This window comes from Camponotus floridanus, unplaced genomic scaffold, assembly GCF_003227725.1.
Source record: "Camponotus floridanus strain SB8 unplaced genomic scaffold, Cflo_v7.5 scaffold279, whole genome shotgun sequence".
Classification (NCBI taxonomy): domain Eukaryota; kingdom Metazoa; phylum Arthropoda; class Insecta; order Hymenoptera; family Formicidae; genus Camponotus; species Camponotus floridanus.
The window spans coordinates 18019-37131 of record NW_020229413.1 but is presented as its reverse complement, the minus strand read 5'-3'; the positions used below and the strand labels follow the sequence as shown (position 1 = coordinate 37131).

The window sequence follows — 19113 nt, the reverse complement described above, 5'->3', positions numbered from 1 at the left end:
ACCGAGCGCACTTAATAGCGCGATCGCAAAACTTGTTCTATGAATAAATATAAATTCTCGATTGCTCCGGAGGAAGTGCGGAAAATGCGTTTAACCGCGTACGCGTGATACGAGTTAATGTTTATTCGCTAATTAATATTATTTTTTTTAATTTTAATATTATTTTTCTTAGTATTAATATTATTTTTAGTATTAATATTATTTTTAGTATTAATATTATTTTTAGTATTAATATTATTTTTTTCTTAGTATTAATATTATTTTTTTAGTATTAATATTATTTTTTTTCTTAGTATTAATATTATTTTTTCTAAATATTAATAATACTTTTCTAAGTAGGCGATAAATCAATGCGCGCGATAAAAAATTAGTCGTCAATACGTCGACGGGAGTACGCGTAAAACTAATCTACAATGTGGGAAATGAATGAGGCGCGATAAATTAGCCGCTAAGTCGATAAGAATACGCGTAAAACTAATCTACGGAAAACGCGCGAATCATAGCGCGTATACACGCGATGATTCGCGACGAGTCTCTGTTCACATATCGCGCAATTGATCGTGTCTCTCCAACCACCAATTGTGCAGTTTGCACACGTTTTCCAAGGCGCAATTCTTCGCGTGATAGCCGCAGCGATAGAAGCGAGTCGAGGCTAACGTTCGCAGGGGTCCGATATCCTCGTAATCGGCGTCGATGGTCTCGATCGTCAGGTCGCGCTGTTCCGCGACCTCTCCCGCGATGTCGGTCAGCCACGTCTTCTTCTCGTGACCCTTGACGTAGATCGTCACCGCGACGTTCGACTCGAGATCCCTCGAGGCGCGATATATCGCGTCGCGAAAGATCTGCTTCGCGTGCCTATACTCCACGTATCTGTCGGTCCAGTGGAATTCGTGGTGATTCAGAGTCAGCCAACAGGCTTGCGACTTCTCGCTCTTCGTCAGCAGATTTCACGACATCGGCGCGCGAAAGATGATGCGTCAGATCTCTGCCGTATCGCCATCTCCTTCGTCACGAATCGCTCGTTGACGACGAAGCCCTGCAGATCGACGAAGATTGGCGGGGCGATATCGCCCGTGATCGTCGTCGCGGTCATCATCGAGAGAGAGACTGACGTTTATTCGCGTTTCTCCCTGATATCTTCGCGTTTTCGAGTTTCCTCTCTCTTGCCCCATTCGACGCGTCGTCTTACAGGATCTTACGCACGATGTTCGTCAGCGGATTGTACTCCACCACGCAATCGTGAATGATTAGACAGTACGCCGTGGTGTTAGAAGGAACGTTGTCCTTGCAGTCGAATTTCAGACGAACGTCCACAGTTGCGCTCTTAACCGCTTCGTTTTGACGGGAACAATCTATCACTACGAGCCGGCCGCAGTATAGAAATTTGTTCATAGTCAGGAGCGTCTCGTCGCTCGCGGATCCGTAATACGTTCGTCGAAATCTAACGTAGGCGGCGTACAGTATGGCGATCTTGTTCTTATCGAAGTCCAAATTCATATCATCGTACGGATAAAAGTCGGAATTGAGATACAACTTTACGTTGGTCAGATTGCACGCGTCGAATCTGGAAGCGTCCTGCGACAGGACGTTCTTCCTTCCGGTCTGCAACGCGAAGATGACGTAATGCGGTTTCTCGAGCTGCGTGGCCGCTTTTACGGCCCACGAGTGTTTAGTCGTGCTCTGCAGGAGCGGAAACTCGTAGAGATCCCACGAGCGAAAGGGCGCGCTCAGATATCGGCCGCTGTCCAACGTGCGCAACAGCGATAATTTATTGACGTCATTCAACACCACATGCGGCACGCGCCACTGTATCTTCGTGAGCTCGACTCTCGGCTCGTATTCCTCGCGCGATATCAGACAATTGTTGTCGTTTCGCGCTCTTATCAGAATCAGCTCGTGACGCGTGTTGATGACGACGCGCCTGTAATCCTCACAGAAACCTAGCAGCGTGTCGAGAGGAACGCAGAAGTTGAAGTCGCCCGTCGACGCGACGTTGCTCGGTCCAGTCACGAAATCCCATCCGGCGTTCTTCAAGATCTTACCTCGTTCGACCGTCAACAATACGTAGTTCTTGATCGTGCTCGTTATTCCGACGTTGCGATTGCGATCGATCTCCACGCCATCGAGCTCGTAACGTACCTCCTCGAATATAAAGGCGACGCAGTTGTTCACGAGCCACGTCGGTGTCGAGGGCACGGACGGCTCCTTAGAGGCTGAACCCGGCTTACCTGATTCGCCGCTCGACGCGGGCGGCGGCGGATTATTCCTCATCTGTAGTCTACCTTCGACGTAGAAAAAACTCTCGCACGGCAGCGTGTATAGGTCCTGCTGTTGTATGGGTATTCGTATCCCGTCGCAGTATCCGAAGGTGGTGTTGGCGTACGGATTGTACGTGTGACTTTCGATCTTCACGATGCGATCGTGGAAAACGGGTTCCCCGCCGATGCTCAGAATGTCCCTCATGTCGTCGAAATATCTCACGGCTCTCGGTACGACGAAACCCATGGATCGCAGAAAAGCGACGTTGGCGGCGGACAACCCTCCGACGCTCCTCTCCCTCGAGCGCGCGACTCGAGTTCCCGCGACGCGATCGCGGTCACCGCCGCTGCCGCTGCGACGTCGTGGCGTCGGATTCGCGCACGACGAGCATCGCCCCGTTCCCTCCCCCGTCTTCGTATCTCGTCGCGTTCGCTCTATCGTCTGCGTCGCACGTGCAATCGAATCGAGATCTCCTCGCCGCGGAAATCGATCAATCGACCGTCCTGATCGATGACGTACACCAATACGTCGGTCACGAGTCGCGCGATGAGAGGCAGATAAATGATCTGCCTCGGGATCTCCGACACTTTATATCCCGGCGGAACGTCCGGCGCGAATTCGTGTATTGCGTGGGCGGATCTTCCGTTAACGTACGCGCTCGTCGTCAGGTTGCACTCCACGCGAATCATGTTAACCGCGATAATGCTCATGGGCTCGTTGGACGCGTACCATTTGTTCGGTCGCAATACGCGAGACTGGGAAAAACATAATAACGATCCAATATTGTTCGGTTTGATGAAATTAATTCGGTACGCGCATTTGATTTCGCTTCTCATGGTATTGTCGTTACTGCGTAGCGCCAGAACGCGATCGCCGCTCTCGTCCTCCGCGTCCTCGATGTCGTACAGATATTCGTCATCGTCGTCGCCGTCGCTGCCGTCTCTCTCTCCGGTACTCGCGCTCGGCGGCAGTTTTCGAAGAATCGCTCTCAGATACGCGCTTATGTCGCGCAGCTCGTAGAATCCGATCGGGATCATGATCGTCTCGTCGTTGTCGTCAAAGTAAAATTTATTGTTCGAGGAATTCACGTTCGGAATCGTGTTGTAGGTCTCGAAATTGGTCAGCCCGAACTCGTAATCGTCGTCAGATCGAGGGATGGAAAGTAACTCGCCGTGAGTACGTTGCTTCTTCTGGTCAGCGTGAAAATCAGCGACATGATGGCGCGCACGATCGCCGTTAGAGACCGAAGGGTCCTCCTCCCCAATCAACTCGTCGAAGGAAGCGCGGGCACAATTGTCCGCAGACGTTCTGATCGTACGTCTGCTGACAGTCGCGATTGTACGCGATGCGCGTGTCGCGTCCGAAATAGCGCACGAGTTCCTGCGGCGACCGAAACGTCGAAGTAGATAGCGTCTTTTCCCCTTTTAGCGTACGCCATCCGATGCGTGCCCGTCCCCGAGGCGTCGTCCAGGTTCACGATACCGCTCTCGTCGCGACGAACTCGCGCCGGCAACGCGTCGCGCATGAACACACCTCTGAAGTGACGCACGCAAGCGCGCGCGGCCGCGCTATTCAACTGTTCGTTCGTCGTGACGCCGATCGGAGCTACGACGTCGTCTAACGCGCGACTTTTTTTTTCTTCTTTCTAACCGTTCGTCCGCCTCATCTCGCGATGCTTCCGCCGCGCTTGTAAGGCGCGAGATACAAACCGCGACTCTCCATCGCTCGATTGTGTCGCTGCAGTTCCTCCAATTGTCGACGCGCGGCCTTATCGTCGTTCACCATCTTCGCCACGCCGGCCGCTCCGATCAGCGATCCTAAAGCTCCGAGCGCCGGCAACAGCGGTAGGAAGCCGCGGTAGCAAGCCGTTTCGCCACGGGAAGAACTCGTCTTCTCGTCGTCCTCCTCGTCAAGGCCGTTCTCCTCTTGCCGCCGCCGCCGCTCCTCCTCGCGCCTCTTCGCGCTCCGACCATACCCATTCCTAGTTTCGTCTTCGCCTTCATAGCCGCCCATACGGCCGACTCTCTCGCCGAGAGTCGAATCCCCGGCCCGGATAAGCTCGAACGCTCTCGCTCCGAGTGCTCGATCCGCGACGTGCCGATCGGCGAGATCGCCACTCCGCGAATAGGCGAAGTCGTGCTCGCGGCAAACCGCGTCCAGCGGATTGACGCCTCGATCGTCTCGCGCGAGTTGCTTCGCGAGACGAGTACCGGGACCGCAAAACTGATATCCTGGTATATGTAGCTCGAATGGAAGGGTGTTTATAGTTCTATTGAGCGTTTGCTCACTACCGCCGACTGCCGTCGCGGCGTTCTCCGCGTATCTCATACGCCTCGATCGCCGACGCGCTCATAATCACGCCATTTCGTTCTCCCGGCACATGCCGCAGTCTTTGATGCACGGCGGCGGACCGTCGATGTGCGTTTCTTGCCACGATTGATTGTGACAGAAGCAATAACGCTGCACGTCCGGATCGTCCTTCGGATATGGGCAATCTCTCCCACAATCGATCGACGAAATCGCCGTACTTGTCCAGCAGAAGCTTCTTCGGAACATACTGCAACTGATCGACGCTGAGTCCGAGAATATCGGAATCGTTCACCAATAGAATAAACATGACGAAGCGTCGCGCGCGCGCGCAAAAGCGTCGAACGCGCGTAACTTTATCGCGTCACCGTTGACGTCGGACACATCTAACGGCGCGATCGTTTTTTTCCCTCTATATACGCTCGCAAGGGGCGAATCCGCGCTCGTTGCTCGCGCACGCGAGTCTGCGCACTGAGACGCAGATTCGCTCGCGACAACGAGAAAGAGTCGCGAGAAGAGAGAGAAAAAAACGATGCGTTTCGTGCATCAACCGATCGCGATAAGAGTGTCCAACGTCGACGGTAAGACGCGCTCGATGAACGAGAAACCGCGAAAACTCGGTAGTCTGTTACCGACCGCGATTCGCTGCGTAATCTGCGGTTCCTTTAATTGCGATAAAACGAACGTGCTGATAAGCCTTCTGGAGAGCTCGCACGGCGTGCGATTCGAGAACGTTTACTCGAAATTGTTGCATCAGCCTAAGTATCGATATCTGGAGAACTTGTTAAAACCTATGCGGGATATCGGTTACTTCACGTATTCGAACAACGCCGATGTCATCCCGCCTAGCGAGGCGTTGCTGAACTCGATATTCGTGTTCGACGACGTGGCCTGCGACAAACAGGACGTCGTGAGGGAATACTTTGCAACGGGGCGTCACGCGAAGGTCGATTGCTTCTATCTGTGCCAATCATATGCTAAGATACCCAAACATCTGATACGCGACAACGCGAATCCATTGATACTCTTTAAGCAGGACGGCACTAATCTGAAACACGTGCACAGCGATCACGTGAATACCGATATGCCGTACGAGGATTTTCACGCGCTGTGTCGCGCGTGTTGGAAATACCGATACGGTTTTCTAGTGATCGACAAAGATAGCACAACGGTAGATATAGGCGAGGGTTCAACGATTACGCCGTGCCGTAGGGCGTCGCGAGCGTCGTCATAATCGTCGTCGCCGAGGATGAGTCAGCCGTCCCGAGACGAAGGCGATCGTAGAGGGAAGAGAAAAAGATAAGAGAAGACGAGAGGCCGAGGAACGACGTGCGATGATGGACGTCGACAGACGCGAGAAAACCGCGATAGAGATAGCGAGAACGCATGCGTCGATTCGCAGGAAGCACAGAGCGTTGAAGACCGGAAGGATGGGGAGCGATAGCGCTCTGGAGACGCGTTTCAAACTGATCGTTGAACCGTTGCGGCGCATCGCCGAACGCGACGGAGACGACTCCGCGCGAGGCGCGAGCGCGAGAAAGGAGGACCCGGCGAAGAGCGAGATCGACGACGACGACGAGGCGTTCGCGCGAGACGTCAAGAGAACGTCGGCGCCGAGGGAAGAGGAGTATGAGGAAGAGGTCGAGGAGAGCGCGTTACCGTCGCTATCCGCGAAAGGATTCAAAGCTAAGCGATCTCGGCGTCTGGACGCGACGTCGGATTCGCGCGCGGCGACTTCCGTGGGAGAGTTGGAGGTGTCTCCCGCGCAGCAGCGCAAATTCGCGAGTAGAGATCTCCTCGCGGAGCCGCCCGTCGAGGAGACGTTCGAGACGAGCGACGACGTCTTCAAATCGCCCGCGACGTCGCTCGAAATGTCGGTGAGACGGTCTCTGCGACTCCTCGAAGACGAGATATCTTGCTCAATCAATTGGGTCCGTTGGCGCGAAAGTACGTGGACGCTCTTCTCAGCGGCGGCGCGCCGAGCGATTTCGATCACGTTTACGGAGTCTACTTCGCCGACGCCGGCACTATGCTCGGAAACAAGCGATTCGACGTAGGTGCCGACGACGCGATATTCGTGGACGGAGTCAGATACGCCGGCACTCCCGTTCTGTACGAATTGATCTTCAAGAGAATTCCCGACGATCTCAAGTACACGGAGAGAGACAAAGCCGCGTACAGGAGCATACTTCTGCAAACTAACGTCCATAGGCACGAGCACAATATTCGCATGCCCGTATTAGGAAACAAAGGATACAAGCACGTCATAACTCCGATCCTGCAGACGGACAGTCCAAGGAAGAGAATCGGCGGGGGTCACGCTCCGCCGACGACGCGCGTGCCGCGGGCTGTGCGCGTGACCCGCGACACCGTGGACTACGTTCACTGGGACGATTCGAACGAATTGGTGGATCGTCTTCGATTGCTGGACGCTTCTCGTCAAGCCGGCAACAACGCTCACGACAACGAGATCCTGTCGATAATCGAGGAGCTTCGCGAGGCAGGTGAGATACTGTGAGACGATTGCGGAGGACCGCCGCGGTGACGCGCGCACGCTCCATTCGACGACGCGATGTCCGTTAGCAAGTTCGGAGTGTCGGTGCGGAGAAGACGCGGACACTGCCGCGACGCGACGAGCGCTAGATTGCGCGCGAGCGTGGAATCTCTGCGAAATTACGTGCGCGATAACGCGCTGTGCCTGACCGTCTCCGACGTCTCTTCCTCCGCGTCGCATTACAACGCGCGACGTCTCAAGATACGAGGAGTGACTTGGCCGATCAACGGCGACGACGCGACGAACAGGAGTTACGTCGAAAGCGTTATACGCGCGGTTAAAGCGGACGTGGCGAATAATCGCGGGCTTATCATGGGTGTGGGGATACGAGTGGAGAACAACGCGGCCTCGTCGGCGAAGAAAATCGTCGCTCTAAACAAGAGGATCGACGCTCTCGAGAGCGCCGCGACCGAAAGATCGAGCGCTTTAGAAACCGACATTAAGCAGATTCGCGCGAGGGGGAGTGCTTTCGAGAATCGACTGCGAACGCTGAATCTGCAAGAGCTCGCCGCGACGAAGATCGAGACCGTCGAGACTGAGAGATCGACCTCGCGCGCGGTCGCCGACAAGCGACTGAGCGATCTGGAGAGCTCCGTCGAGACGAATCGAGCGAACGAGGACGCGACAGGCAAACTGTTGCGCGAACTGGAGACCTCGATCGCGCGGCTCAAGGAGATCGACGAGAAAACGGAGAAGCGAATGCGCGCCTTGGAGAGATCTCTGTCGCACGTGAACAACGTAGCGGCGAACAACGAGAGAAATCGCGCCGCGTTCAGCGGTCACGACAAGACGCTGCAGGAGTTGACGGCGAAGGCGCTGATTTCTAACGCGAAATTGCAAAAACTGGACGCCGAGGTGTCGCGTCTGAGGAAAGATGCGAATGAACTCGCGAGGAGAACGGCCGCGACGACGATGACAACAGCGGCGGCGGCGGTGGCGGCTGCGGCGGCTGCGATCCCTAGAACGACCGACTCGAATAAGATGGTTATAAAACTGGACGCTAAAAGCAATAGTAGCAATCCTAATAAGCAACAGTCGAAGAGAGGGTAGAAAAAAATAGAGACGGCGAGATGAGCGCCGCGAAACGGAGACTCGTGAATGAACTGCACGCGTCCGCGAGAAAGAACTTCCCCCACCGCCGCGTCGCGGTGCTCGAATACGACGATCTGTGGCAAGCGGACGTCGTCGAGATGCGTCCTTATGCCAGACAGAACAGAGGTCACAATTACATACTTACCGTCATCGACGCTCTGAGCAAGTACGCGTGGGCGGTACCGCTCAAGAGAAAGAGCGGCGACGAGGTCACTCGAGCCCTGTCGAGCGTGACGGGCGCCTCCGGGCGCCGCCCGAGGAATCTGCAGACCGACAAAGTAAAGGAATTCTACAACGCCGAGGTGCGAGGATTAATAGATAGACACGGAATTAATCACTACTCGACGTATTCGGTGCTGAAAGCATCGATCGTCGAGCGTTTCAATCGCACGCTCAAGAACTCGATGAGTAAGTATTTTACGATGAACGTACAAGTGGCTCGACGCGCTGCTGCGTCTAATATCCGAGTACAACGCTCGCAAGCATCGGACCATCGGGATGCACCCGATCGACGTGATGCCCGATCGAGCGTCGAAACTTCTGTCGACGGTGTACAGCCGCCCGAAGATCGCCGCTCCGGGAAAATTTTGATCGAACGATCCCGTGCGCGTGAATAAGTACAAGACGCTGTTCGAGAAGGGATACACGCCGAATTGTACCGCGTAGCCGAGGTGCGAAGAACGAATCCCGCGATGTATCTGTTGAAGGATTCGCGCGGCGAGTCGATAGCCGGCGGATTCTACGAGCACGACATGCAGCGAGTCTCCGATCCCGACGTGTATCTCGTGGAGAGAGTGCTGCGCCGAAAGGGCGATGCGGTTCTCGTGAAGTGGTTGGGAATGGACAAGTCGCATAATTCGTGGATCGACAAAGCCGACATATTGTGACGAATATACGTATATTTTCGTGTAATATTACAAACGAGAAAATACATTACGCGTATTGTAACGCGCAACGAATATATATATATATTTGTAATATTAAAGATAATAAAATACATTACGCATATTTATAAAAAAATACGCCGCATCGCGCTTAAGATCTATCCACGCCTTTCCTCACACGGGTATCCTGTAGTGCCCCCACGGCAGAGTGTCGGTCGAATCCGGCACGACGTAGTGCTTATCATCGTACGGACTGAGCGCGATCTTCGACTTGCGCACGGTGTACACCTCATGTAACTTGGATCTCAGGCACTGCTCGCGAGTCATCTCGATCTCGTGTCTCAAGCAGCGCGCGTAATCGTCGAACGTCAACGTTCTCGCGACGACGCTGTTCTTCACACTCTTGCTCTTCTTAGTGTCGCCCCTACCCTCGACTCGCAACGCGTACATCTTCGCTCTGAGTCCGACGAACTCGAACATGAGAGCGCCGTTGTTTTCGTCCTTCATTAGAGCGAGAACCTTCTTATTCGCGCGCGGCATGCCGTAGGGATTGTCGACGGCGTAATCGCTCGTGTCGAATCTATCGATATCGCGCTTAATTCGCTCGTACGCGTCCTCGCACTCGACGCTATAAACGAGACTGTCCGTGTCGGTGTACAATATTTTACACTTATCGCCGTAGAGCGGTAACATATTCGTAGTGAAACGCGTACAGACGAATCTTGGATATATCGAGAATGAACATGCCGAAGTAGATCATAGTTTGTCGACCTTCGCCTCCAATTTGCGCAATTCCACGGCCATGAGATTCTCCGAGAATACCGCTTCTACTGTGAAAATTCGGCTTGGAGATGAGCGCCTCGGCTCCGAATCGCCCGTCCCATCGAGTCGCGAGTCGAACGTCCACGCGATTGCGCACGTTCTCCATGGTCTTGTCGAAGACGGCGTTGTTCATCAACTTGTACAGATTCTTCTCGAAATCGTTACTCGCGTTAGTGCGTAAGCGCGTGTTAAGTTCCACGTATCCGCGTAACCATGGCGACTGCGAAAAGCACAGCGCGCGATGAATCCTCGTCAGACGCAGACCGTGCCGAACGCACTGCTGCAAATTGCGATAGTGCGTGACGTATCAGTGGTTATCGTACAGCGTGGCTAGGAGTTTGCTCTGTCGCTTCCCCGGCGGCTTATCGCGCGTGGGACAAAACGGGAGATTGGCGTGGGCGTCGTGCACGTCGGTCGGATAGCCGAGATCGACCTCGAGAATGTAGCCGACGGTCGAGTCCTCCGTCACGGACATCACGTCGAGGCTCTCGAGGTCGTCGACCCACTCGAATCGCTCATACGCAACGGCTAACATATCGCCCAACCGTATAGATTGTTGATATCGAGATACATCAGATAGATCGATGGTCGGGACAGATCGTACGCGCTCATGTACTTGTTGTTAGCGCGAGCGTATCTGTTAGAGCACTGACTCAGACCGCCGCGTATTCCGCGTTCCACGAACATCATCATATCGATATCGGTGAGCAGCTCGAAGCGGACTCCCGTGTACTTCATGTGTATCCCGGCAGCGTGAAGTAGTACGCGGAATCTAAACCGTAACTCTGCAAGCAAGCAGCGCGAAAATTTTCGAACACGTCCGCGAGCAAAAGAACGTCGGTCTTCAGACAGAGATCGCTGTACTCGCCCAACGTTTCGACGCTAAATCGCTTCCAGACGCGCATCCCGTGCGCGTAATCGCACTCCGATACGGTATCGCCGGTCAGAGAACTGTAGAAGGACTCGCGTCATCGGCCTCGAACGGTCTCGCACGCGTAACAGCGCGACGCGCTCACGAATTTCTCCCTCTCGTCCGGCGTTAGATCCGCCATCGGTACCACGGCGTCGAGGGCGACCTTCGCGCGAAGAAGTGCCAGATCGCGCAACTTGCGCACGAACCACGCGACGCAATCCTCGCCGCGATAAGATCCGTACGCCGACGCGTCGTTGAAGGAGCAGCGCGTGTAATAGGCCACGCTGTGAATCCTGTGGATGCTGAACGATCCTCGTATTCGCGGTCCTGCCGCCCTCGTCCCCCTCCTTTTTCTCCAACGCGCAATCTAGATCGGCGTACACCAACGGAACTCGCTTCTTTCTAGAATGATGATCGAACATCAGCCACCCGTCGTCCTCGTCTGGAAGAACGATCGCGCAATCGTTCAACTTGCTGCAATCCGCGCTGTGCACCGACAGCTTCTCACTCGTGCGAAAATAATGCATGCATCTGAGAAAATAAAGAATAAACATTAGATCGATATTTTGCTCTTTCGAGATTGAACACTCATTGATTGCACACGTGCATCCTGTGCTGCCGCTTGCTCAATTGCGAGCTGACTAGACGAGACAGATTTCGAATACAGGCGAAATGCCCGACCGCGTTACCCTCGCACGTCGCATCGCTCAGATACAGCAGATTGACGTGTCTCTCCCTCTTTCGATCCGTCAGACGAAGAGGGACGATGCGAATTCCGCCGCCGCCCTTCCCGCGTCGTCTCTCTCCGATGGTGTACACGTTTACCGATATATCGTTCAGACGCTCGAACTGTCCGATTCCGTTCAGAGGTAATTTCGAGCCCTCCAGATTCAGCACCGCGGAATAATGCGGATATCGCGAGCTTCTCTCGCAATTCTTATCGACGGGATACAGAGTGGCGACCACCGACCACGCGAAACACGCCTCGTCGTCGGATCACACATTGACCACCGCTTTCTTCGTCTGAATCTCTCGCGGTACTCGCACGTGGCATCCCGCCCGCATGGGATTGTACCTGTTCACGTTCCCCGTTAGATTGAGTATGCGCGATAGGGCCCATCCGCTGTCGCGCTTTTTCAACTCCTCCAAAGACGCGATGATATCGCCGACGACGCGAGTATCGTTCACCTTAACGCTGCGAAATTGGCCCATGACGTTGCGCACGCGGCGGAGCACGGGCCCTCGCGTCCTCGAGAAATCTCAGGGGATCGATGTGATCTCGATTCATCACCGCGCCGGTCAATACGCGTCTCTTGAAGGCTGTCTCGACCTCGGACCACGAGAATCCCTCGCGCGGCTCGACCCCGCCGCCGCCGTCGTCGTCCTCGCGTCTCTCCACACCCGCGCCCTCGCGCTCGAAGCGTCGCCATAGATCGTTTCTCGCGCCGATCACTCGCAGGATTCGAGCGACCAAAGAGGTCCTCGCCCCCGTAGAGATTCGGCGACTCGCGTCTCGCCACCTCTCGCGCAGAATCGCGAGACACTCCTCGCATAGTCGCACCCACGCGCGATAATCGTCCGTCGTGGCGACGTCGCGCGCGCTCTCGAGCACTTGGCGCTCCTCCTTGCGCATGATCGCGTCCTCTTCTCTCTCTCCCTAGGGCGATTCGTCGTCGTCGTCCTTTCTCTCTCCCGCGTGGGGCCTTATCCACAGTGTCACGCCCCGCGAATCAACCGGCAATGGCAACCCGCGAGTCGCGCGCCTTCGGCGTGTCCCGGTCGCCCGCATATCTCCGACGTTGAATCTCGTCACTCTTCCGCTATACGCCAGGACCGTCTCGATCCACAGCTCCTCGCGCGCGTCTCGAAGACCGATCGTTCGCCTCGTCGAATAGAAGATCGCGATGCTCCACGCGATCTTCTCCCTCAACACTCGTGCGTAGCGATCGATCGGAGGATCAACGAGCTCCTCGCTCATAACATCTCGCGCTTCAAGCGTATCAAATCGACGCCGCAGAACATTCTCCTGCGGAGCAGGTACTCGCGACCACTGTCCTCGCGATTGAAGGTGTATCGCAGAACCCTACCCGCGTTATCCTCGGGCAGGTTGATCTCGCAGCGCGCGAGCGGCGAGAAATATCGAACTTCCGGTTGGGGATAATCGAACGAGTGGTACAATCCTCCGGATACGGATAACCTTTCGGATACTTCGACTTCGGATACTTCGCGTCAAACCACTCGAGTAGTCTAACGTTGTAAGCAAAGGCTCTGTAACTCTCAGCCAGAGCCGTCTCGACCCACAACCGTCCTTGCGCCGACTGTGCGTTTGAACGGCTCTTCTCAAGTGATACGTCGCGACACTCTCCTTCAACTCGACGTTGGAATCGTCTATCGGACGCTCCAACTTTTCTTCCTCTTCCGCCGCCCTACCGTCGACGGTAGAGACGACTCTAGTGGAACTCGCGCCGCTCATATGTAAGTCTCGTCATTTGCGAACTTATCTTCCCGAGGAACAATCTCGAGAAAAAATCGGTTAAATCGAATCGCGACGATCTACGAGGCGTGTGCGCGCCTCGAAATGACCGTCGCGTCTTCATACTCGCTCGTTCGAGCGACGTCGTCGTCGTCGCTCGAACGGGAAAAAAATTTCTCCGCGATCGCGCGGTTTTTCCTTCGGAAACGGCGAATCCGTCGAAATACCGCATTCGACCGGATTCGACGCGCGTTATCGCGCGCGTTTCTCGTCGCTACGCGTCCGAGAGGAAGAAACGGCGACGGAAGCGTCGCCGCAAATCCCGCTCTCGTCTTAGCGCGGCGCGTTCGAGAGGAAGGAACGGCGACGGAAGCATCGCCGCGAATCTCCCTCTCGTCGCGCGCGCGAGTATATCCGAGCGGGATTCCGCTCTTCTCTCGTTATCGCGCTTGAAAGGAGAGATAAGCGGCGAGTCCGAGAACAGGAACGCGCGCGCGACGAGACCCTCATCTGATCAACGCGCTCTCCATCGATCTACGAGAACGAAGGATCGATGACCTCCGTCGACGAGAGACGCCTCTACCCGCGACGTGTTCTCCCAATACATCGTACGCTCGTTTACGAAACGCACACATTTAGGTTAATATTTGCGCGGCGCGCTCGCGAGCGGCGAACTCATATCCGACGTCTACGACGAGACGAGACGAGAAACACCGCCGCGCTCCGCGTGCTCTCTCGATACATCGCGCGCCTGTTTACAAACGGAAAGAAAAATATTCGAATTTAAATTCGAGCGATGCTTAAGGCGCGATGAAAACGTCCGACGTCGCTTATCGCTCTCTCCTCGGCGTGTCGAAACGACGCGAGCCGGCGGAGGCGCATATATATATATATATATATATATATATATATATATTTTATATAAATCATATATTATATCTCTTCTAGGCTTACGTCGAATACATCCACTCTATTATTAACGTCGACTTTATCTTTATCTCGCGCGTCGAAACGACGTGAGCCGGCGGAAGCGCCCGCGGTCGCCTATCGCGCGCGCGACGCGCCCGACGGAACGATCGCCGCTTATCGCGCGCGCCTAGCGCGCCGCGTCCAGAGACGCTCCCGACGCGCCGTATCCAGGGACGCTCCCGACGCGCGCGCGCTCTCTCCCTCTCTCTCGATCTCTCCCTCTCTCTCGCTCTCTCTCGCTCTCTTCCTCTTCCGCCCGCTCCCCCTCGCCCCGCGGCCTTCTCGCCCTCCTTCTCCGCGTGACGTCACGACCCTCCGTTTACTCACCCGACGGCGAGCGGCTCCCCTCGTCCTACCTACCTCTCCTGCTCACCTGCCGTTACCCCTCTTTCTATCTCTCTCGCTTTTACGGCGCTCTCTCTCGCACTCATGGAAAAATTGAGTTAGAAACGACCTATTCTCCCTACTCGCGACTTGGTCCGTCTTGTATAGAATTATCGTTATTATTCGGTTCGTGTCTCTCGGATGAATCAGAACTCGAATAATGTTCTTCTAAATTTTTTCGCACGCTTCTACGAATATCGCGAGCAGCTTCTTCTGCTACTCGTATCGGAGTTACAAGTCCGAATCTATTTGCCAATCGCGCTGGTACGCTCAGAAATCGCGGACTTTTAAATTTTACTTGTTTTAACGGTGCTGACATTTAAATAAAGTTCGACATACAGTAGTAGTACGATGATTCGCATGGTCGTAACTTATCAGGTCGCTTATTGGATCGCTCGACTGCTGGTGGGTCGTTGTCCCGCGTTGGTGCGTTGTCCGTCGGCGATGCGTTGTCCGTCGGTGATGCGTTGTCCGTTTGCGTTGCGTTGCCTTGGCGAAGATCGTGGATCGACGTTGGTCCTTGAGCGCTAGTGTTTCCTTTCGGCTTTCAGTTGCTTGACCGTGATTTCTTTATCTGTCATTCGTATGTGTTGTGTGCTGATGTGTTTAAGTCTGTATGCTTTAATATAGCAGTTGTTCCATCTAATGTATTAATTTTGTATTTTCCTTTTGTTGCAGACGTTAGGACTCCAGGATTGTCCTCGATCTCGGCTATCCCATCGCTGCCACCAATATGTTGTGCCCGGCGCGGCACGGGGTATGGGGTAGCCGAGAAATTAAGCTCGAGTACGGGATTCTTAGCTGCCGTCTTTAAGTCTTTATTATTTTTTTATGTACAATCTTCCTCTTAAAAACAAATTAAGACAAGATAAAAGGCATTTACGAGCAATCACAAGTTGTTGAGTGTGAGAAAGTAAATTTAATATATATTTGAGTGAACGATTCGGTTCTTTCTTTGAACCATCTTCAACACATTCTATAATTTAACAATTTTAAAAAATTCTAATACATATATCATCGGTCGGTCATTACAGAACTAAGAACAGTCAAATAACAATAAAAGCGATCAATCCATTGTATGGTCATTTATGAAGTACAAAAATCTAATGCGTATATATAATTTTTAAGCTCGAGTTTCAAAATAGTTACGGTCCTGGTTTGTTGTTTCATCTTCGAACTTATCCCTCGTTGTTTGGCAAGGGAAGTTGATGATGTCCAGATCCTTGATAATAATTATTATATAGAGTACTAGATTCGAACACTCGGGCACAGATAAAGTAAAATTGAAAAATATAAGAAATTATAATATGTAATTTTAACGTATTCAAAATTCATGGAGGTTTTTCGTGGCGTCCAAATTCCAAGTGCAAGCGAAGGAGGTTCAAAGTTGAATCCTTTCGTTTGCGTTTTCGCGTTTCCGGTGAACGTTCTTGCGCGTGGTTCGCTGAGTTAGCGGTTTTGCGCGGTTCGCGATCGTTATATACGATCGTTTAATACTATCAATAAAATAATAAGTTATAGTCTCTCGGGTTATAACACAAGAAATCAAAATAAATTGTACAAAGTACATTTCTTGTATACAATTCAATTTTGATTTCTTGTAAGAAATTATTAATAAACTTTTAATTTCCAATATGCATTGTCATTACTATAACATAAAAACTGTTATCTTCAGACACAATTTATATTCGAACAAAAAGTGTATTCAACCAACTTAGCCTCATATATAGTTGACGTAAGAACACACATATTCTTTTATATATTTTTTACTCTATTAGAATATTCACTAAAGAATATCACAGACAATATAAATCTATTCTATAAATATCCTTCAGCGAATATTTTAATGAAGTGAAAAAAAGTATTTTATAAATCTGTACAGAATATCAAAAATGAAACTATGTTCTAAATATTCTGAATAAGACAATTAAAAAGTAGTTTAAGGCTCAATATATAAAAAATAAAAAAATTAGAAAAGTTACGGGTCAGTGAGCCAAAATCGCGTGTCGTGTGGCGACAAACTCAAAAATATCACCTATACGTCATTATGGCAAGGATGGAAAATGTCACCAAAATAGCGTATGTATTAAGTGAGAAATTTATTAACAAACGTTTCTGCCCATATCGGGCTTTCTTCAGTGAAAACAGTAAAATGAGAGAAGATCACAAACGATAAAGAAGATTAGAATCGTAGTCGGAGACATACAAAATAATATACAAATTCGCAAGTGTGAGATAAAAACGACGAAATCAAAAAGTCCGCGCACGCGTGCAGACAAGGCGCTCGCAAAAATCATAATGGAGTGAAGGTTGTATATACAATAATATAATTCGTTTGTAGACAAAACGCTCAAAAATTAGTGTCGCAAATTGAAAGATTGTTATACGGAAATCGCTAATATGAAACATATTACAGGGTTCTATGAATTGCAACCGTTCTGCGTACATGTGTAGAAATGATGCTCACCTTCGTTGTTGGAATGTATACAAGAAAAGACCGTTCCACGAAATGAAAACAAGGAAAAAATCCCAGAGATCTCGTCTTCCGATGTAATAAGAATATTATATAGTGTAAAATCCGACAGTCTGTCTTGACCAATCTCAATATAAAAATAAAATGCTGGAATTACTACAAAATTCCAATACATATCAAATTATCAATAAGAATCCGTTAAATAGCTTAAACAATAATTTAAAAATTTTGCTGAAAGAATGGAGTGATAAAAATTACATAACGAAGATCAAAGCTAAGTCTCTCAGAATCAATACTGAGACTCTTCCACGAGCATATGAGTTGCCGAAAATTCATAAACCCAGTTTTCCTCTCAGAATCATCGTCTCTTCCATTGGCAGCCCTTTACATTCCTTTGCCTTATTTTTACATAATCTCATTTACAAAAATATTCCGAATCCTCCTAGCCATGTCACAAATAGCTTACACCTTGTTAAACAATTACAGAATCTACCTTTTGACGAGAATTTAAGCCTTTTTTCACTAGACGTGGTTTCTCTATTCACGAACATCCCCCTAGATCTAGCGGTGGGGGGATTGGCGAAGAGATGGCATTATATGAAAAAGGGTTGTTCTCTTCCCTTTCATGAGTTCATTAGAGGCATTAAATTAGTCATGAACTCCACCTTTTTCACTTTTGACAATATTTTTTATAAGCAAACTTTTGGCACACCAATGGGCTCTCCTCTGTCCCCGATCTTGGCAGACATTGTGATGAGCGATTTGGAAGAGAAAGCTCTTAAATTATTACCATTCAGCATTCCATTCTACTACCGGTAGACGATATTGTCTCCGCTGCTCCTCCCGCGCTCATTGCTGACAGCCAAAAGATCTTTAACTCTTTCCACCATAGAATTCAATTTACTATTGAGTTGGAGCATAATCGATCTCTGAGTTTTCTTGACGTTCTCCTTATCGTTCAGGACAATAGAATTATGACTGACTGGTACAGAAAGCCTACTTTCTCAGGACGTTTTTTAAATTTCAACTCACACCATCCCATTGCCCATAAGAAAGGTATTATCGTAGGTCTAACTGACAAAGTGCTCCGTATTTCTCATCCACTCTTCCAGGAAAAAAATTTTCATATTGTCATAAAAACTTTAATTGATAACAGTTATCCTCTCAATTTCATATTCAGTACCATTAATAACAGAATCCGTAATTTCATTTTGTCTACTCAAAATCCTGTCACCTCTCCCCCCTCTTCTCCTCCAACCCATCCTTCCACACTGTCCTCCTCTTCCCCCCCCCCATCCTATTTCGTAATCCCGTTCGTCAAAAATATTTCCTCTGAGTTTACACCTCTGTCACATCAATTGAATAAAAATTTAGCTTTCCTTATCATCAATAAATTAAATCGTTTTATAAAAGTGCATAAGGACTCTTTATCTAATGAGTTTAAATCTAACGTGGTTTACAAAATTGATTGTCTTGATTGTGATGCCTCTTACGTCGGACAAACCAAGAGACAACTGAGAACACGCATTAAAGAGCATCAATCTAACATTGACAATCCCTCGGCTAATTTAACTGTGGTGTCTGAACATAGATTATTTGGCCATGAATTTGACTGGCAGAATGTCTCTATACTAGATAATGAGCCACATTATATTAAGAGACTAATTTCAGAAACATTACACATTAAAGAACAAGCTCACAGTATTAATGTTAAGGAGGATATTGATAAATTGAATAAATCTTATTTTCCCATCCTCAAAAAAATCAATACTTTTTCCCTTTCATAATTAATTTAATTTTGTATTTCTTTTCCTCTATACGGTTCCTCTTCCCACCCCGCCTCTCCCCGCTTCCCCGTTCCCTCGTCTTTCCCACCTACTTCCACCCGCGTTCACTTTACCCACCCATCCCCTCCCTTACCAACAGCCAGCTGTGAGATCTCGACACACGCGTCTCATTACGTTACGAACTTGCGATCTATCG

The 19113-nt window shown here is 50.8% G+C and overlaps 1 protein-coding gene across 1 annotated transcript; it reads right to left on the bottom strand.

Annotated features, from left to right (window-relative positions):
• Positions 1-1185: 1185 nt before the first annotated feature.
• Positions 1186-2505, bottom strand: LOC112638273. The gene has a single exon (XM_025409658.1). The coding sequence runs from the start codon at positions 2503-2505 to the stop codon at positions 1186-1188; it is 1320 nt and encodes a 439-aa protein (XP_025265443.1).
• Between the last annotated feature and the right edge of the window lie 16608 nt (positions 2506-19113).

Excerpts from the sequence above, each read along its gene's own strand:
- LOC112638273 (XM_025409658.1), bottom strand. The coding sequence starts at position 2,505 with ATGGGTTTCGTCGTACCGAGAGCCGTGAGATATTTCGACGACATGAGG.